At 44.3% G+C, this 21,769-nt stretch overlaps 1 protein-coding gene across 1 annotated transcript in view; it reads right to left on the minus strand.

Moving 5' to 3' along the window:
• The window catches only part of LOC140194021 (uncharacterized), a 101,765-nt gene that overhangs the window by 70,495 nt on the left and 9,501 nt on the right, over positions 1–21,769 (minus strand). Inside the window, exons 4-6 of the mRNA XM_072251344.1 lie at positions 10,120–10,269; positions 6,926–7,031; positions 2,969–3,027 (exon numbers count right to left, since the gene is read on the minus strand). Of these exons, the coding sequence (XP_072107445.1) occupies positions 2,969–3,027; positions 6,926–7,031; positions 10,120–10,269 (315 nt within the window). The remainder of the gene's footprint in view (positions 1–2,968; positions 3,028–6,925; positions 7,032–10,119; positions 10,270–21,769) is intronic.

The raw sequence follows: 21,769 nt of genomic DNA on the forward strand, positions 1-21,769 counted from the left end.
ATTCAACAAGCCCCAATTCCTTGTATTGGCCCCATATCCCCCTAAACCTTTCCTATCCATGTACTTATCCGAATGTCTTTAAAACATAGCAATTTTATCCCCTACCACTTCTCTGGCAGCTCCTTCCATATACCCACCACCCTTCTATGGAAATGTTCCTCCTTAAATCCCCTTTAATCTCCGTTAGCACAATGCTTTACAGTACAGGCGATCAGGTTCAATTCCCACTGCTGCCTGTAAGAAGTTTGAACGTTCTCCCTGTGACAACAGACCAAGTTATCAGAAGATTGATGCCGATAAGAGAGATAAGAGACAGACAAATGGGGAAATATTCAAAATGCTAATAAGAGAGAGACGAGAGAGATTAATGAAAAGAGACACAGTTCCAAGTATTGACAGACCAGTTGCTTTGAACCTGAACTGTTTGAAGTTTGATGGACAGGCGATACCCCAGCAGGGGGATAAGAGGAACAGGTTCGCTAAGGCAAGCGACACACCACGACACCAAGAGGTAACGAGACCCTGGAAGTGCAGTGTGCCCCCCCCCCACAAGTTGGTGGGAGTTTTTGGAGGTCTGGTCGCAGGACCGACCATAGACGCACAGGATGAAAAGGTACGATCGGCGGGAACCTGGTGTGTGTGTCCGCCCTTGCCTGGGTGCCGGGTTCACTGCAGAAGAACGATCGTATCCAGAACGGAGGGGTCACAGTCGGTGACCTCAGAAGACATTACAAAGGGCTTGCCCGAAAGCTAACTGTGAGGAATATCAAAGGTCTGTTTGAATCCGATTTGAATATCATCATTCGCTTGCTCTCTCTCTCTCTCTCTCTCTCTCTCTCTCTCTCCCCCCCCCCCCACGGCACAACAGCGATTACTGCGAACTGAACTAAACTGAACTGAACTCTGTGTCACTTGAGACTGATCATTTTACCCCTAGACTGCGATAGAGCTTGATTGATCCTATTATCCTAGTTCTGTGTACATGTGTGTTTTATCATTGCTAACCTGTTGCATTTATATCCTTGTGTTTAGAGTACTGTGTTACTTATTTCTTTAATAAAACTTTCTTAGTTCCAGTAATCCAGACTCCAACTAAGTGGTCCATTCCTGCTGGTTTGGCAACCCAGTTACGGGGTACGTAACATCCCCAAGACTGTGTGGGTTACCTCTGGGTGCTCTGGTTTCCTCCCAGAGTCTAAAGACATACCGGTTGGTAGGTTAATTGGTCATGGTAAATTGTCCCATGTTTGGGCTCAGATTAAATCGGGGGATTGCTGGGTGGCCAGCTTGAAGGGTCAGAAGGGCCTATTCCACGCTGTATTTCAGTTTTTAAAGATTCTCTTCTCAGTGGAAAGGGTGAGCACCTTCAAGTTCCTGGGTATCAAGATCTCAGAGGATCTGTCCTGGGCCCAACACATAGATACAATCGTGAAAAAGGTACGTCAGTGACTATACTTCATTAGGAGCTCAGGAAGATTTGTTATGTTATCAAAGACTCTAGTAATTTTTTATAGATGTACTGTGGAAAGTATTCTGAGTAACTGCATCACCGTCTGGTAGGAGGCACCACAGCATAGGACTGATAAAAGCTGCTGAGGGTTGTAGACTCAGCCAGCTCCATCATGGGCACAACCCTCCCCATCACTGAGGAGATCTTCAAAAGGTGATGCTTCAAGAAGGTGACATCCATCATTAAGGACCCTCACCATCCTATACGTGTCCTCTTCTCATTATTACGATCAGAGAGGAGGAATCGGAGCCCGAAGATGCAGATTCAACATTTTAGAAAAAGCTTCTACCCCTCCGCCGTCAGATTTCCAAATGGTCCATGAACCCGTGAACACTATCTCACTACTCTTCTTTCTTTTTGCACCATATTTTATTAACTTCTTTCATCTATTTCCCATTGTAACTGGGTGTCATGGTAACGTAGTGGTTAGCACAGCGCTATTGCAGCTCAGGCCTTTCTGAGTTCAGAGTTCAATTCTGGAACCGATTGTAAGGATGTATATTCTCCTTGTGACCGCATGGGTTTCCTCCGGGTGCTCCGGTTTCCTCCCACAGTGCAAAGATGTACCAGTTAGCAGGTTAATTGTTCATTGTAAGTTGTTCTGTGATTAGGCTAGGGTGAAATAGATGGGTTGATGGGGAGTACGGCCAGAAGGGTCTGGTCAGTGCTGTGTCACTGAAAAAATAACGAAACACATAGTAACTTTTATTCTATTATTTTTACCCCAATACAGTGTACTACTGCTATAATTAATTTCAGTGATAATAAACCTGATTCAGATTTGTTCCCTCTAGTTTTGGACTCTCCTACCCTGGGATAAAGACTGTGACCATCCACCTTATCTATGATCCTCATGATTTTATAAACCTCTATAATGTCACCCTCAGCCTCTTTCAGTCCTAGCCTCTCCTCAAAGCCCAAGCCCTGTCAGTCTTGGTGCAACCCATGTAAATCTCTCATGCACCCTTTCCAACATAATGACATTCCTTCTATAGCTTGGCAAGCAGAACTGTACACAATACTCCAAGTGTGGTCTCTCACCAATGCTTGCACAGTTACAACAATGCCCAATGTCCTGGTTGGCTGAAGATCATTGAATTGAATTGACTTTATTTCTTAAATCCTTCACATACATGAGGTGTAAAATTCTTTACGTTCATCGGCAGTTTATTAATAATGAGCTACTGACTTCCATTCTGTGTTTATTGTTACAATTTGTATAGTATGTACAACAGGACAGTCAATATAGCATAGAAATACAATAGTGTCAGCGTGAATTAATCAGTCTGATGGCCTGGTGGAAGAAACTGCCCTGGAGCCTGTTGGTCCTGGCTTTCATGCTGAGGTATTAAATGCCAAATGCCACCTGTGTCCCCACTTTAGGGGAACCATGTGCCTGTAATCCAGGTCTCTCTGTTCTACAAGAATCTCTGAGGCCCAAACCCTAATGCCACTTACTGTTACCCGGTGAGTTCTTGATCACTGATTCCAGCGCCAAATCCTCCAGATTTATGTAACTGATAAAGAATTAAACATAGTCTGAATTAAAGTTACACAAAGTGGCACCAAAACAGAGAAATATCGTTTTCCAAATAGACTCACTGGGTGTAATTAGAAAGAAAGGTTAGCTTTATTTGTCACATGCTCCTTGAAATTTACAGTGAAATGCGTTGTTTGCGTCAAAGTAAATCAGCGAGGGTTATGCTGAGGGCAACTCACAAGTGTCACCACACTTCCAGCACCAACAGAACATTCCCATATCTTGCTAGCCCTAAACCCATATGTCTTTGGAATGTGGGAGGAAACCAGAGCATCTGGAGGAAACCCATGTGGTTAAGGGAGGAAAGTACAAACTCCTTACAGAGAGTGATGGGAATCAAAACCCCATCTGGGACTGCTGGTATGTAAAGCAATGATGCTAAGCTACCATGCTGCAATTGGTAATTGGTTGTTGGTTTATTATTGTCACACGTACTGAGATACGGAGGAAAGCTTCTGTTTGCATACCATTCATACAAATCACTCCGTACATCAGTGCATCAAGCAAAGGGAAAACAATAACAGGATGCAGAATATAGCATGGTACACTAAGTGTAGTACAGGGTCAAAGAAGACAGACACGGAGATCAATAATTCACCTTAAAACAGTGGAATAGAAGCTGTCCCTGAGCCTGGTGGTATGTGTGCTCTGTATCTCCCACTCGATGGGAGGGGGAAAGAGAGAGTGTCAGTGGGTGGGAGGGGTCCTTGATTATGCTGAGTTCAGGTAAGGATTAGGGATATCTACCTGGAGAGGCACACAATATCTCAGCTTCAGCCTAGTCCCTTGCTCTGCCCTGTCCCACCAGGGACACCTATCTTCCTGAATTCTCTGCTGCACAGATGTGCATGCACTGTTGTTGCACATTTATGGGAACAGACTGTGACATTCTGGTGGGGAGGCGAGTTGGGAGGTGGGGAATGGGTATGTAGATCGTAGAGACATGGAGCACTACAGCACAGAAAGAGGAACTGTGGCCCACCTAGCCCAAGCCACGTTGTTATTCTGCCTAGTCACCTGGACCATAGCCCTCCATACCCCTCCCATCCATGTACTTAACCAAACTTCTCTTCAAAGTTGAAATCAAACCTCAGTGGTGGTGCCAGAGCTTTTTTTCTTGCTGTGCTACGGCGGGGCAAAATGATTCAGTGATGGTGCTGAGGGATGCACTGTATGGTAATATGTATTCGCAAGGCCAGACACGAGGCGTTAAAAAGTCAGTTTCAAGCATTATGTGCCTACTGTAAATGCCTCTGTTGATTCACAAGCAACAGCAATTGACAGATCTAATGTAGAAGTGAACTGTTACAGTGTCAACAGCATCGGAGACAACCTGGGCTACACGGAGCATAAACAAAAAAAACAAACAGAGCATCCGAACAACAGCGGACAACATGAATCACGCACCAAACCCGCAATCAGCGTCAAATGCGTGCTTTTCAACTGAAAAACACAACACGAACCCACTGCTATTCGCATTACATAGACATCAATGCCAAAGGATACACCGTTATTCAAGTCAAATAAGGCAAACAACAGATGCAAGGCTTTACCAGGAGTTGGACAAATCGTACTCTGACCATGCAGTACCTCAATTAATTGAATTTAAAACAAAAATCAACAGAATCACCACTTGGAAGTCTAAGCAAAACCTGTAGGCTTAATAGCAGTAAATGTAATATTTTAGGATTTGCAGGAAACATAAGGACTATGGGGTATCCACCACAAAATAATAATAACAATAATCAGCATTAGTCTTGGCCCAAATTTTTAAAAAATCAACTGCACTCACCATTAATGTTTTCAAAGAAGCACAACCCGTCTGTTGTTGTGATTGGGGGCGAAAGAATCAATGATTTTCTGGATGTCAAGTGCCTTGGTCCTCCGGCTGTTTATGGCCAACAGGGCCAAGTTGCTGTTCCGAGCATCGCCGCTGCTATTCCTTAAGTAGTTTTTGACGCGTCTGAGGCAAGAGAAACTATGTTCGCAAGAGGACCTACACTGACCTATACACGCGTTCTTATCAATAACACACTGGGCGAGTGTCTGTTCAATGCTTTTAAGAAGCGACTCTGCGTCCAACCCTTCTGCTGGAGTGAAGTGCAAACGAATAACTGTTCGTTATTCGAATACCGCACCACCACTGATATTTGCTCCTTTTTACTCAAGTCCTTACTTTCATCCACCATGATGGCAAAATATCCAGCCTCCTTGATTTCTGCACTTATTTGACGTCTGACCATATCTGCCATAATACCCATAATTTCATTTTGGATATCGTGATGGGTGTTTTTTTGCATTTTCAGGATTGCCCTCTATTTTTTTAGCTACAGTTTTATCAAACTTCCCAATTACACTGAGCAACTCAACAAAGTTTCCCCTATTGCCAGATCCATCATTCTCCCGGTATCCTCGCTGGGCAATGCCTTGGCACGCAGTATAGCGTAGAGCCTCAACTACTGCTCTCTTATACTCACGATTTTCTTGGACAATCTTTGCATGTCCTTTATCAAGCATATTTCCCAATCTTGAACCATCCTGTTTTCTCAGTCTGAATTCGGTCCATGCCTCCATAGCAAACTTATGAGCTGCACTTACATGATGGGTTTTGAAAGCTGTTGTAGCTTTCCGCCAGTTGCGGTAACTGGTGACAGTGAAGGTAGACTCAGAATGGAACCCATGTCCTTCACACAGGAAATGCCTGCATGTGAAGCAGAATGTAGCATCTTTTGTGATTGAATATTCCAGCCAGGAGTACGGGTCAAACCAGCCACGAATAAAACTCCTTTGCTGATTGCCAAACTGTTGCGAAGGGTACTTTTTCAATGCTGGCTGACGGGGTCCTTCCTCAGGCTGCTGACTAACATCGCTAACAGTATTCCCACTCGCACTAGGAGCGGCTTCATCCACGTCCTCTTCCGAATCCCACTCCATTTCTTGTTCCTCTATTTTGCCCTCACACTCCTTCGATGAACTGCTGTCGTCCTCATCCCCACTTACTCCTTTCTACATGTCACTTTCAATTAAGACAGGCTCAGGCTGAGACACCACTGATTCCTCTGGATGAGGTTGTTTTCTGACTGAAAATCGATCCACTTTTCAAGCCCACCAAAATAATGCACGTGCCAGGTCGACACTAGCTTGCAAAAGCACAATGTGCGCGTGTGGCATCCGTTAGTGTCGCGAGACCATGGATCTGCACCTGGATGTACACTATCAATCTCTCGCGTGAGTGAGAGTGAGTGACGTCACCACCTTAAGTGATCTTAGATCAGCTTAACTGATCTGAGGACAGCAATGGCAAGACATTGACAACGAACGAATAAGCAGAAGTGTAGGGTGGATCTGACAGAGTTTATAACTTTATTGCTGCGTGGGTGCTATGGTAATTGGGGGCGCTGTTTCACTAGATCAACTGGAGAAACAAGCTGTATTCAAAACTATACAGAGAAAGCAAAGCAGCTGCAGTTGATTTCTTGGTGGTGCTATGGTGGTGCTATTACAATTTCTGCTGGGGCTATAGCCCCAGCTAGCACCACCTTAGCGCCGCCCCTGTCAAACCTGTGTCCACTACTTCTGCTAGCAGCTCATCCCACACCATCACCACCCCTTGTGTGAAGAAGTTCCCTCTCAGGTTCTGCTTATATATTTCACCTTTCACTGTTAATCTATGACCTCTAATTCTAGTCTCACCCAACCTCAATGGAAAAAGCCTGCTTGTATTTACCCCATCTACCATATACCCCTTATAATTTCATTCAAATCTCTCCACATTCTTCTATGCTGCAGGGTATAAAATCCTAACACATTCAAACTTTCTCTAAAACTCAGGTCTTCCTGCCTGAGGTGAGAGAGCACAGGTCATTATTGTCTACCTGGAGTTCGCCTGAAGTAAATGTTCTCCCGATATCCGATCCTCTGAACCTGGCCTGTCCATTGGTAACTCCACGCCAGAGAACACGTTGTCAATGTCAGTGCTTCCTGTATGAGAGCAGAGGGAAAGAGGATCTAAATCATGTCTTGATCCACACATCCTATCTTGTCTTCCAGCTACTGAGGTTTTTGAGCAAATTGAAATCTCGGAAAGAGTGAACTAAAGAGTGACATACAGCAGGACAGGCGGCATCTGTGGAGAAAGAAACACACGGGTACAAACAAATGGAGCTGGGCTAGGCCACTCAGCCCCTCAAGCCTGCCTGCCTGCCATTCAATGCAATCATTGGCTGATCTATGCTAGCCTCAACTCCTGTTCTGTGCCAGTTCCCCATTATCATTAATCTCCTTACAAATAGTGTTTCAGGCTCATTTACGACAGTAGCCCAGACCTGAAATGTTCACTGTGTTTTCCTCTCCACAGTCACTGACTGACCCACTGGGTGTTTCCTATATCGGTTTATTGCAGGTTTCCGGCATCTATATTTTCTTTTCCTTGTGGAAAGTTACAGCAGGCCCATTAGAACAGCAGTGTACCAGTTAGCATGATGCTTTACAACACCAGCAACCCAGGTTCAATTCCTGCTGTTGTAAGGAGTTTGTTCGGTCTCCCTGTGATCATGTGGGTTTCCTCCAGGAGCTCCAGTTTTCTCCCACTTCCCACAACGGATGTGTTAGGGTTAGTGAGTTGTGGTCATGCTGTATTGACGCCAGAAGTGTGGTGCACTTATGGGCTGCCCCCAGCACACCCACAGACTGTGTTACTTATTGACACAAACGGCGCATTCCACTGTGTATTTTGGTGTACATGTGATGAATCTTGCTCTTTAGAAACAGATTTCCTATTTGCAATTGAACAAACTTGGGAAGAGGAGGATTATTTTCTCAAGTTATTGTAGGAATATGGACAAAATACTCAAACGTGGAAACTGCTGATCATTGGTATGGAAACATCGACACCCAAGAATGGAAAAGCCTACTGGAAGTCTACAGTGGTGGATACAGCCCAGTCCATCAGAGGCAAAGTCCTCCACGCCGTTGAACACACTATATGGAACGCTGCTGCAGGAAAACAGCATCCATCATAAAGAACCCCCACCATCCAGGTCACGCTCTCTTTCTCGCTACTACCATTGGGCAGGAGCCTGAAGACCCACACCAGCAGCTTCTGGAGCAGTTATTACCCTACACCCATCAGGCTGCTGAGCTGGTGTAGATAACTTCATTCACCTCAATACTGAGCTGATTCCTCAGACTAGGGGCTCACTTTCAAGGACCCATACAACTCATGTTCTCGGTATTTTTTATTGTACGGTTTGTTTTTCTTTTGCACTTTGGTTGTTTATCGGTCTATGTGTATATGTAGTTTCAATAAATCCTGCTGAATTTCTTTATTTTCCTGTAAATGCCTGCAAGAAAATGAATCTCAAGGTATATCTGGCGACTTATGCATATTTGATAATGAGTTTACTTTGACTTTGACCTGTAATTTGGGGAGCTGCTGTAGGTGAGGTGCACTGTGGCTTCATGATGGTACTACAGTTCCCAAGAATACGCTTGGCATTCATCACTGAGCATCCCACCATTCTGGTCATGCCCTCTTCTTGTTGCTACTGTCGGGCAGGAGGTACAGAAGCCTGAAGTCCCACACCACCAGGAACGGTTGTTATTCTATAACTAACAGGTTCTTCAACCAACCTGCACAACCCTAACCCTACCCAAGCTGCGGAAAAATACAGAGCACCTCTTGCACTACCAGGGACTTGTGTCCGGTTATTTTCTGCACTAATGTCTGGTTTTGCACACTCTTTTTGTTCGCTGTCTTGTTTATTTTGGCATAATTTGTGTGCTATGCATTGTCCGTACTTTGTGCTTCCGATGCTGCTGCAAGCAAGTTCTTTCTTACTGAGTTGGCAGCTTCTGCTGAGGAGAATGAACAGCCAACGCTTTGAGCTGAGCCCCCTCATCAGGACTGAGAAACGGGGCAGAAGCAAGAATAAGAATTTGAGGAGGGGCACGTAGTACAAGCTGGCAGGTGAAAGATGAAACGAAGAGAGAGGGAAGGTGGGATGATGTAAGAAGCTGCGAGGGGATAGGTGAAAAAGAGAAAGAACAAAGGAGGGACCCCCCCCCAACATGCTCTTACCTATCACCTTATTCTGATGAAGGATCTCAGTTAGAAATATCCACTGTTTACTCCTCTCCATAGATGCTGCCTGACCCACTGAGTTTCTCAAGCATTTTGCCTATGTTGCTCAAGATGTCCAGCATCTGCAGAATCTCCTAGTTAAGTTTTTCCACTCTACCTGTATGGTGTACCTCACCATACTTGACCACGAGACTCCATCATCTAGCCAACCACTGAAATTAGGCTAACTGACCTATAATTTGTCATGTGAAGAGTGTTTGATGGTTCTGGGCCTGTACTTACTGGAATTCAGAAGAATGAAGGGTGACCTCATTGAAACCTATTGAATGGTGAAACGCCTTGAAAGAGTGGATGTGGAGAGGATGTTTCCTATGGTTGGAAAATCTAAGACCAGAGGACACAACCTCAGAATAGAGGGGTCTCCTTTTAGAACAGAGATGAGGAGGAATTTCTTTAGCTAGAGAATGGTGAATCTGTGAAACTTGTTGCCACCGGCAGCTGCGGAGGCCAAGTCATTGGGTATATTTAAGGCAAAGGTTGATAGATTCTCGATTAGTCAGGGCTTGAAAGGATATGGGGAGAAGGCAGATTGGAGCTGAGAGGGAAATGGATCAGTCATGATAAAATGGTGGAGCAGACCCGATGGACCAAATGTCCTAATTCTGCTTCTTATGGTCTTATAAGTTCTTGTCTATTGCCTCCCTCCATTCTTAAAGAGTGAAGTTTTCCACTCCTCCAAAACCATTCCAGAATCAAGTGATTCTTGAAAGATCACTACTAATGCCTCCAGAATCTCTTCTGCTACCTATTTCAGAACCCTGGTGCGTAGTCCACCTGGTCCAGATGACTTATCCACCTTCAGACCTTTCAGATTCCCAAGCACCTTCTCCTTAGTAATAGTGACTACACTTATTCTGCCCCCTGACGCTCTTGAACTTTTCTGTTTTTATTGAACAGTATGCATACTGCATTTACTGTATTCCTTACCCAGGATCTCTTCAACGTTCATATCAGATGGGTTAAGCTCCTGGTACAGGGCAAATAGCAGCCTCTCTCTGTCCTCGGCTCCCTGCAGCTGCAGCTGGTCAAACAACTCGGAGTCAGTGTTGGCAAGCTGTCTGCCAGTGATCCCAAACTCTGCAGGAAGACAAGACAGGTGTACAACCAGATCACAATCTGCCCTTCCCATCCCACTTATTTGCGGGCATCAGCCTGGCTGGTGTTTCAGTTAGCATGACACTATTACAGCACCAAAGATTCCTGTTGCTGTTGTAAGGACTTTCTACATTCTCCCCGTAATTGTGTGGATTTCCTCTGGGTGCTCCAGCTTCCTTCCTCATTCTAAAGACATATGGATTTGGGCTAGTAAGTTGTGGCATGCTGTGTTGGTGCCAGAAACACAGCGACCCTTGCCCCAGCACAATCCTCGGACCGTGTCGGACTTTGAAGCAAACGGCACACTTCACTGTATGTTTCGATGTACATATGACAAATAAAGCTAGATCATCCCACACTCTCCTATGCTACAATGATGTATTAGTTAGTATAACACTTTGCAACACTAGTAATTGGGGTTCAATTCAATTACAGCCACCATCTGAAGGCATTTGAATGTTCTCCCTGTGACCGTACAGGCTTCCTCTGTTTGGCTCCCCTGACTGAGAACTTTTAAGTCTTGCTTACCATTTATTTTCCAATCACAATGTTAACTCTAGCTGGTTTGTGATCATCACCCAATGATAAGCAGAACAACATTAGAACAAGTTCTTGCTCATGGCTCCTTGCCTGTCCATGCCAGTCCACTATGCTTTAATTTGGCATACCAATGTCAACCTGATTCCTTATCACATCCAATTTAAAATACACTAAATCAGGGGTTTCCAACATTTTTTATGCCTTGGACCCTGACCCCAGGCTGGAAACCTCTGAACTACAAACATAGATTAAAATGGACTCTCCAAGTGTTGACTAAATATTAAGTCTGAGTCAAATTCAGTTAAGAGTCTTTGCAACCTAAACAAAGATGAGTTTACAAAGTTTATAATGGAATGACTCAAAAGATTAAGATTTGAATCTTTCTTTTACATTTTGAGAGTCTCTTTATTGCAGATGAGCATATTTGATCTCATTGGTTCGGTGGATGCTGGGTGTCACCAGAATGTGGGAGGACAATGATTTTCCCTAATGGAGTTATTCTTCAGCCACAATGTGTATCACTGAAGTCGCCTGCTTCCCTAGAGGAAGTCGGTCAGTAGACAATCTAAAAACTGGCTTTGTTTGCCAAATGTATATCAAAACATACAGAGAAATGTATTGTTTGCATCAACGACTAACTCTGTCCAAGGATGTGCTGGGGGTAGCCCACAGGTGTCACCCTGCTTCCATCACCAACTCAACATGCCCACCATTTACTAACCCTAATCTGTACATCATTAGAATGTGGGAGGCAACTGCGGCACCCGGAGGAAACCCATGTGGTCATGGGAAGAACGTAGAAACTCCTTGCAGATGGCAACAGGAATTGAACCCCAAGTGCTGTAAAGCATTACACTAGCCACTATGTTGTGTGCCATATTTAACTGCATTGGCCACCATCACCAATCCACTAATCTTCTACTTACAGCTCACCATCTGCCTGTATTTTGTGCCATCTATAAATCTGGTATTTGTACCCTGTAAATTAAGATATATCATGAGAGCTGGGCAGATGAAATTAGATCCTACAAGTATGAGGTGATCATTTTTGGTAAATTGTATAAGAGGACTTGGCTTCAGGTTCAAGTCCATTGTTCCCAGAAGGTGGTGGCACAGGTAGTTATAGTGGAGGCTTGCTTGCCTTTATAGGTTGAGGCATTGAATAAGAGGTGGAATACTTTGTTGCTACTTTACAAGACACTGCTTAGGCCACACTCTGGTTACACACTGTAGGAAGGATGTGGTCGTGCTGGATGGAGTGAAGAGCAGATTCGTCATGATGTTGCCTGGAGGACCTTATTTCTGGGAAGGGATTGGATAGGCTGTGTTCAACTTTCCTGAAGGCTGACAGATGAACACTAATGCCCTTGAACAGAAAATCCTACAAAAAGTCATGGATATGGCCCAGTCCATCAAGGGTAAAGCCCTCCCCACCATTGAGCACATGGACACAAAGTGTAGTCGCAGGAAATCAGCATCCACAATTTGGGACGCCCACGCCCCAGGTCATACTTTCTTCTCACTGCTGCCATCCGGAAGAAGGTACAGGAGCCTCAGAGCTCTCACCACCAGGTTCAGGAACAGTTATTACCCTTCAACTGTCAAGCTTTTGAACCAAAGGGGATAACTTCACTTGCCCCATCACTGAAATGTTCCAGAACCTATGGACTCACTTTCGCTCTTCATCCATTCGTCTCGATATTTATTGTTTATTTATTTATTTTTTTCTTTTTGTAGTTGCTCAGTTTGTTGTCTTTTGCATACTGGTTGTCTACCCTGTTGGCGTGATCTTTCATTTATTCTATTATGGTTGTTGGATTTACTGAGTATGCCCGCAAAAAGATGAATCTTAGGGTCACACATATGTACTTTGATAATAAATTTATTTCAAACTTTGAACTTTGATATGATGCAGGTATATAGTGAATCAAAATATTTTTCCATGATAGGGGATCAAAAGTAAAGGGTTCAAGGTATTAAGAAGGATTTTTAAAGTTGATATTTGGAACTTGCTGTCAGAGATGATGCTGAAAAGAGTGCAGAAAAGATTTACAAGGATGTTGCCAGCACTTGAGAGACTGAGTTATAGGGAGAGGATGAACAGGCCAGAACTTTATTTCTTGGAGTGTAACAGACTGTGGGGTGATGTTATAGAGGTGTATAAAATCATGAGGGGCATAGATAGGCTGAATCAGAATCAGATTTATTATCACCAGCATGTGTCGTGAAATTTGTTAACTGAGCGGCAGAAGTACAATGTAATACATGATAATATAGAAAGAAAAAATACATAAATCAATTACAATAAGTATATATATGTATAACAAATAGATTTAAAATAGTGCAAAAACCAAAATAATGTATTAAAAAAAAGTGAGGTGGTGTTCATGGGTTCAACGTCCACTTAGGAATTGGATGGCAGAGGGGAAGAAACTGTTCCCGAATTGCTGAGTGTGTGCCTTCAGGCTTCTGTACCTCCTTCCTGAAGGTAACAGTGAGAAGAGGGCATGTAGGGCAAGTCTTGGGTGATGGGGGTCCTTCAAAATGGACGTTGCCTTTCTGAGCCACCACTGCTCCTTGAAGATGCCCTGGGTACTACGAAGGCTAGTACCCAAGATGGAGCTAATTTTACAATTTTCTGTAGCTTCTTTTGGTCTCATGCTGTAGCACCCCCCCCCACATCCCTCCCCCCTATAACAGCCTGTCAGAATGCTCTCCACCGTACATCTATAGAAGTTCTCAAGTATTTTAGTTGATAAACTCCTAATGAAGTATAGCTGCGGTCTTGCCTTCTTTATAGCTGCATTGTTATGTTGGGACCTGGTTAAATCCTCAGAGATCTTGGCACCCAGGAACTTGAAATTCCTCACTCCCTCCACTTCTGATCCCTCGATGAGATTGATTCTTGCTCCTTTGTCTTACCCTTCCTGAAGTCCACAATCAACTCTTTCCTCTCACTGACATCGAGTGCAATATTGTTGCTACACCACTCAACTAGCTGGTATACCTTGCTCCTGTACACCCTCTCATCTCCATCTGAGATTCTACCAACAATGATTGTATCAGCAAGTCTATAGATGGTATTTGAGCTATACCTAGCCACACAGTCATGGGTACAGACAGAGAGTAGAATAGAGGGCTAAGCACACACCCGAGGAGTGCCAGAGTCTACCAGCAATGATTGTATCAGCAAGTTTATAGATGGTATTTGAGCTGATTAGTTCCAAGGGTTTAGATGGGGCAGAATTTGTTAAGTGTGCCCATGATGGATTCCTATCACAGTATGTGGACAGGCCGACCAGGGGGAATGCCATACTAGATCTAGTACTAGGTAATGAACTGGGTCAGGTCACAGATCTCTCAGTGGGTGAGCATCTGGGGGACAGTGACCACCGCTCCCTGGCCTTTATAATTATCATGGAAAAGGACAGAATCAAAGAGGACAGGAAAATTTTTAATTGGGGAAAGGCAAATTATGAGGCTATAAGGCTAGAACTTGCGGGTGTGAATTGGGATGGTGTTTTTGCAGGGAAATGTACTATGGACATGTGGTCGATGTTTAGAGATCTCTTGCGGGATATAAGGGATAAATTTGTCCCGGTGAGGAAGATAAAGAATGGTAGGGTGAAAGAACCATGGGTGACAAGTGAGGTGAAAAATCTAGTCAGGAGGAAGAAGGCAGCATACATGAGGTTTAGGAAGCAAGGATCAGATGAGTCTATTGAGGAATATAAGAAAGCAAGAAAGGAGCTTAAGAAGGGGCTGAGAAGAGCAAGAAGGGGGCATGAGAAGGCCTTGGCGAGTAGGGTAAAGGAAAACCCCAAGGCATTCTTCAATTATGTGAAGAAAAAAAGGATGACAGGAGTGAAGGTAGGACCAATTAGAGATAAAGGTGGGAAGATGTGCCTGGAGGCTGTGGAAGTGAGTGAGGTCCTCAATGAATACTTCTCTTCGGTATTCACCAATGAGAGGGAACTTGATGATGGTGAGGACAATATGAGTGAGATTGATGTTCTGGAGCATGCTGATATTAAGGGAGAGGAGGTGTTGGAGTTGTTAAAATACATTAGGACAGATAAGTCCCCGGGGCCTGACAGAATATTCCCCAGGCTGCTCCACGAGGCGAGAGAAGAGATTGCTGAGCCTCTGGCTAGGATCTTTATGTCCTCATTGTCCACGGGAATGGTACTGGAGGATTGGAGGGAGGTGACTATTGTTCCCTTGTTCAAAAAAGGTAGTAGGGATAGTCTGGGTAATTATAGACCAGTGAGCCTTACGTCTGTGGTGGGAAAGCTGTTGGAAAAGATTCTTAGAGATAGGGTCTATAGGCATTTAGAGAATCATGGTCTGATCAGGGACAGTCAGCATGGCTTTGTGAAGGGCAGATCGTGTCTAACAAGCCTGATAGAGTTCTTTGAGGAGGTGACCAGGCATATAGATGAGGGTAGTGCAGTGGATGTGATCTATATGGATTTTAGTAAGGCATTTGACAAGGTTCCACACGGTAGGCTTATTCAGAAAGTTAGAAGGCATGGGATCTAGGGAAGTTTGACCAGGTGGATTCAGAATTGGCTTGCCTGCAGAAGGCAGATGGTGGTGGTGGAGGGAGTACATTCAGATTGGAGGATTGTGACTAGTGGTGTCCCACAAGGAACTGTTCTGGGACCTCTACTTTTCGTGATTTTTATTAACGACCTGGATGTGGAGGTAGACGGGTGGGTTGGCAAGTTTGCAGACGACACAAAGGTTGGTGGTCTTGTAGATAGTGTAGAGGATTGTCAAAGATTGCAGAGAGACATTGATAGGATGCGGAAGTGGGCTGAGAAGTGGCAGATGGAGTTCAACCCGGAGAAGTGTGAGGTGGTACACTTTGGAAGGACAAACTCCAAGGCAGAGTACAAAGTAAATGGCAGGATACTTGGTAGTGTGGAGGAGCAGAGGGATCTCGGGGTACATGTCCACAGATCCCTGAAAGTTGCCTCACAGGTGGATAGGGTAGTTAAGAAAGCTTATGGGGTGTTAGCTTTCATAAGTCGAGGGATAGAGTGTAAGAGTCGCGATGTAATGATGCAGCTCTATAAAACTCTGGTTAGGCCACACTTGGAGTACTGTGTCCAGTTCTGGTCACCTCACTATAGGAAGGTTGTGGAAGCATTGGAAAGGGTACAGAGATTTACCAGGATGCTGCCTGGTTTAGAAAGTATGCATTATGATCAGAGATTAAGGGAGCTAGGGCTTTACTCTTTGGAGAGAAGGAGGATGAGAGGAGACATGATAGAGGTGTACAAGATAATAAGAGGAATAGATAGAGTGGATAGCCAGCGCCTCTTCCCCAGGGCACCAGTGCTTGATACAAGAGGACATGGCTTTAAGGTAAGGGGTGGGAAGTTCAAGGGGGATATTAGAGGAAGATTTTTTAATCAGAGAGTGGTTGGTGCGTGGAATGCACTGCCTGAGTCAGTGGTGGAGGCAGATGCACTAGTGAAGTTTAAGAGACTACTAGACAGGTATATTTGAGGAATCTAAGGTGGAGGCTTATATGGGAGGCAGGGTTTGAGGGTCGGCACAACATTGTGGGCCGAAGGGCCTGTACTGTGCTGTACTATTCTATATTCTATGTTCTATACCTAGCCACACAGTCATGGGTACAGACAGAGAGTAGAATAGAGGGCTAAGCACACACCCGAGTGTGAGGAGGAGATATTATTACCAATCTGCTCAGATTGTGGTCTTCCGGTTAGGAAGTCAAGGATCCAATTGCAGATGTAGGTACAGAGGCCCAGGTTCTGTAGCTTATTGACCATGAATGTGGGAATGACGGTCTTAAATGCTGAGCTATAGTCAACGAACAGCATCTTGTCATAAGTGTTTGCATTGCCCTGGTGATCTAAGGCCGTGTGAAGAGCCACTGAGACTGCGTCTGCACTAGATCTATTACGGCGATAGGCAAATTGCCTATTTGCCTATCGCTGAGACAGGAGTTGATTCTGGCCTTGACCAACCTCTCAAAAGCATTTCATCACTGTAGATGTGAGTGCTACTTGATGATAGTCATTAAGGCAGCTCACACTGCTCTTCTTAGGCACTGGTTTAATTATTGCCTTTTTGACGCAGGTGGGAGCTTCCGACTGTAGCAGTGAGAGGTTGAAAATGGTCCTTGAGTACTCCTGCCAGTTGGTTGGCACAATTTTTCAGACCCTTACCAGGTACTCCATTGAGGCCTGCCGCCTTGTGAGAGTTCACCCTCCTTAAAGGCAGCCTAACATCAGTTTCCGAGACAGAGATCACAGGGTCACCAGGTGCAGCATGGATCTTCACAGCTATAGTTATATTCTCACTTTCAAGGAAGGCATAGAAGGCATTCAGCTCATCTGGTAGTGAAGTATCGCTGCCATTCATGCTATTGGGTTTCACTTAGTAGGAAGTAATGTCTTGCAAACCCTGGATCCGATGTCGTCCCCGATCTCACTTCGAATTGTCTCTTCACGCTTGAAATAGCCCTCCGCAAGTCATACCTGGTTTGCTTCTACAAACCTGGGCCACCAGACTTAAATGCCACAGATTTAGCCCTCAGCAGACGAGATACCTCCTGGTTCACCCACGGCTTTTGGTTTGGGAATGTACAGTAAGTTTTCATAAGCATACACTCATCCACGCAGGTTTTAATGAACAACTGCAGCATACTCATCTAGATTTGAAAATGAATACCTGAACGCAGTCCAGTCCATTGATTCAAAGCAGTCCTATAAGCACTCCTGTGCTTCCCTCATCCATAAGACCATAAGACATAGGAGCAGAATTAGGCCATTTGGCCTATCAAATCTGTTCCACCATTCAATCATGACTGATCCTTTTATCGACTCCTCAGCCCCACTCCCCGTAAGCTTGATGCCATGTCCAATCAAGAACCTACCAAGCTCTAACTTAAATATATCCAATGACCTGGCCTCCACAGCAGTCTGTGGTAATAAATTCACTACCCACTAGCTAAAGAAATTTCTCAGCATCTGTTTTAAATGGACGTCCCTCTATCCTGAGGCTGTGCCCTCTTGTCCTTGACTCTCCCACCATGGGAAACATCCTTTCCATATCGACTCTGCCTAGGCCTTTCAACATTCGAAAGGTTTCATTGAGATTCCCCCCTCATCCTTCTAAATTCCAGCAGGTACAGACCCAGACCAATCAAACATTCCTTGTTTTATAACCCTTTCAATTCCCAGAATCATCCTTGTGAACCTCCACTAAACCCTTTCCAATGCCAGCACAACTTTTCTTAGATGTGGAGCCCAAAACTGTACACAATACTCAAGGTGAGGCCTCACCTGTGTCTTATAAAGCCTCAACATCACACTCTCGCTCTTGAATTCTAGACCTCTTGAAATAAATGCTAACATTGCATTTGCCTTCCTCACCACTGACTCTACCCACGAGTTAACCCTTAGGGTATTCTGTACAAGGAGTCCCAAGACCCTTCGCGTCACAGATTTTTGGATTTCTTCCCCGTTTAGGAAATTGCCTGCATATTTACTTAAGACCATACGACCATAAGATATAGGAGCAGAAGTAGGCCAGTTGGCCCATTGGGCCTGCTTCGCTATTCAATCATGGGCTGATCCAATTCTTCCACTCATCCCCACTTCCCTGCCTTCTCCCCATACCCTTTGATGCCCTGGCTAATCAAGAACCTTAAATGCATCCAATGACTTGGCCTCCACAGTCGCTCGTGGCAACAAATTCCGCAGATTTACCACCCTCTGACTAAAGTAATTTCTCCACATCTCAGTTCTAAATGGATGTCCTTCAATCCTGAAGCCGTGCCCTCTTGTCCTAGACTCCTCTACCATGGGAAATAACTCTGCCATATCTAATCTATTCAGGCTTTTAACATTCGGAATGTTTCTATGAGATCTCCTCCCATTCTCCTGAACTCCAGGGAATACAGACCAAGAGCTGCCAGAGGTTCCTCATACGGTAACCCTTTCATTCTCATGAATCTTCTCTGAACCCTCTTCAATGTCAGTATATCCTTTCTAAAATAAGGAGCCCAAAACTGCACACAATACTCCAAGTGTGGTCTCACGAGTGCCTTATAGAGCCTCAGCATCACATCCCTACTCTTATATTCTATACCTCTAGAAATGAATGCCAACATTGCATTTGCCTTCTTCACCACCAACTCAACCTGGAGGTTAACCTTTAGGGTATCCTGCACAAGAACTCCCAAGTGCTTTTGTATCTCTGCATCTTGAATTCTCTCCCCACCTAAATAGTAATCTGCCCATTTATTTCTTCTACCAAAGTGCATGACCACGCATTTTCCAACATTGAATTTCATTTGCCATTTTCTTGCCCATTCTCCTAATCTGTCTAAGTCCTTCTGCAGCCTATCTGTTTCCTCAACACTACCTGCCCCTCCACCAATCTCCAAATTAGCAAACTTGGCAACAAAACCATCTATTCCATCATCTAAATCATAACAAAAAGATGTCCCAACACCGACCTCTGCAGAACACCACTAGTCACTGGCAGCCAACCAGAAAAGGATCTTTTTATTCCCACTTGCTGCCTCCTACCAATCAGCCACTACTCTAAGCATGCCAGTAACTTTCCTGTAATACCATGGGCTCTTAACTTGATAAGCAACTTCATGTATGGTACCTTGTCTGAGAGTCCAAATATACAACATCCAATCCATCCTCTTTATCTATCCTACGTGTAAATTCCTTAAAGAATTAAAGAATTCAGGCCAGATTTTCCCTTAAGGAAACCATGCTCACTTTGTCTTATCTTGACCTGTGTGTCCAAGAACCCTATAACCTCATTCTTAACAATTGACTCCAACATCTTTCCAACCACTGAGGTCAGGCTAACTGATCTATAATTTCCTTTCTGCTGTCTTCCTCTTTCTAAAAAGTGGAGTGACATTTGCAATTTTCTAGTCCTCTGGCACCATGCCAGAGCGCAATGATTTTTGAAAGATCATTATTAATGCCTCCACAATCTCTACCACTACCTCTTTCAGAAATCTAGGTTCCCTCCAGCTCGCAGGGCATGTCCTTTTCTCACTGTTACCTTCAGGTAGGAGGTACAGAAGCCTGAAGGCACACACTCAGTGATTCAGGAACAGCTTCTTCCCCTCTGCCATCTGATTCCTAAATTGACATTGAACTCGTGAACACTACTTCACTTTATTTATATTATTTCTGTTTTTTGCATGATTTTAATCTAGTCAGTATATGTATACTGTAATTAATGTATTTATTTATTATTATTATTTTATTTTTCCTTCTTCTTCTATATTATGTTAACAAATTTCACATCACATGCCGGAGATAATAAACGTGATTCTGAAGTAAACTAAAGTTCATCTGGTCCGGGTGACTTATGTACCCCTAGGTCTTTCAGCTATTTTGAGCACCTTCTCCATTGTAATAGTAACTGCACTCACTTCTCTTCCCTCACACCCTTCAACATTTGACACATTGCTAGTGTCCTCCACAGCGAAGACTGATGCAAAATACTCAATTAGTTCATCTGCCATCTCCTTGGCCCCCATTATTATTTCTCCTGCCTCACTTTCTGGCAATCCTACATCAAATCGAATCTCTCTTTTATTTTTTACGTATTTGAAAAAGCATTAAGAATACACTTTGATATTATTTGCTAGCTTGCTGTCATATTTCATCTTTTCCGTCTGAGTGATTCTTTTGGTTGGTCTCTGTAGGGTTTTAAAAGCTTCCCAATCCCCTGTCTTCCCATTAATTTTTGCTCTGTTGTATGCTCTTTCGTTTTTACATTAGCTTTGGCTTCCCTTGTCAGCCACAGTTGTACTATTTTGCCATCTGAGTATTGTTGATCCCATTGCTCAGATCATCTGGAGCTTGTCTGATATTGGCCTGAGGTGGAATGTCCACTGCTACTAAAATGATCGCAGAAATCTCTCGCAGCAGGTCAAATGGATGGCACTTAACTGTGAGATATTCCAGGTCTGGTGAGCAGAATTGGGGCGTTGCTGATACATTTTTGTGCACCAAGAGGAGTTGATCATGAGCAGCACACACCTCCACTTCTGCTCTTGAGAGACTCGACAGTCCTATCCCAACCATGTGTAGTGAACCCGTCAATCTGAATCGCTGCAAATGGGTTGAGGAACCATGAACTAAAAGACATGGGTTTAAGGTGAAAGGGGGAAGTTTTAATAGGAGCTTGAGGAATGAATGGTTGTTGTTTTGGCACGAAACCTTCCATCAAGACTGGAAAGGCAGTGGGAAGAAGCCAGAATGAGTCGGTGGGGGGAGGGTGAGGAATACAAGCTGGCAGGTGATAGGTGAGACCAGTTGAGGGAGGGTGGGGAAAGGAACATGAAGTAAGAAGCTATAAGATAGGTGGAACAAGTAAAAGGGCTGAAGAAGGCAGCACAAGGTGGGGGTGGAGACAAGTTCCTAGAATGGACACGTGGCTGTGGTAGGGAATCTGGGTGAGCACATGATCAGAGAGTCGGAGAACAGCGGAGATCACAGATGGTGAGCAGACCGTTGGGCGTATAATTGGACAGGAAAGGTTTAGAGGGATCTGAGCCAAATGCTGGTAAATGGGACTAGCTTAGATGGGTATCTTGGTCAGCACGGACAAGTGGGCCAAAGAGCCTGTTTCCACACTGTATGACTCAACAACTGTATTGCCATGCTTAGGAGGCATCGAAACAGGTATTTAAATAGGCAAAGCATTGAAGTTGCTGTTATAATGCAGGAAAGGAGCAGGTCATTTCTTTGCTGCTGCTTGAGTGTGGGAGAAGTGGGGGGATTTGGGGTTCTATCATTTTAACTGTCACTCATTCTTTGGGGCACTCTTTTGTTTTTGTGAACGTCTGTGAAGAACAAGAATTTCAGGATGTACACGTTTCAGTAGGTACATTTAATGTCAGAGAAATATATACAATATA

This window comes from Mobula birostris, chromosome 1 (genome assembly GCF_030028105.1).
Source record: "Mobula birostris isolate sMobBir1 chromosome 1, sMobBir1.hap1, whole genome shotgun sequence".
Taxonomy (NCBI): Eukaryota; Metazoa; Chordata; class Chondrichthyes; order Myliobatiformes; family Myliobatidae; genus Mobula; species Mobula birostris.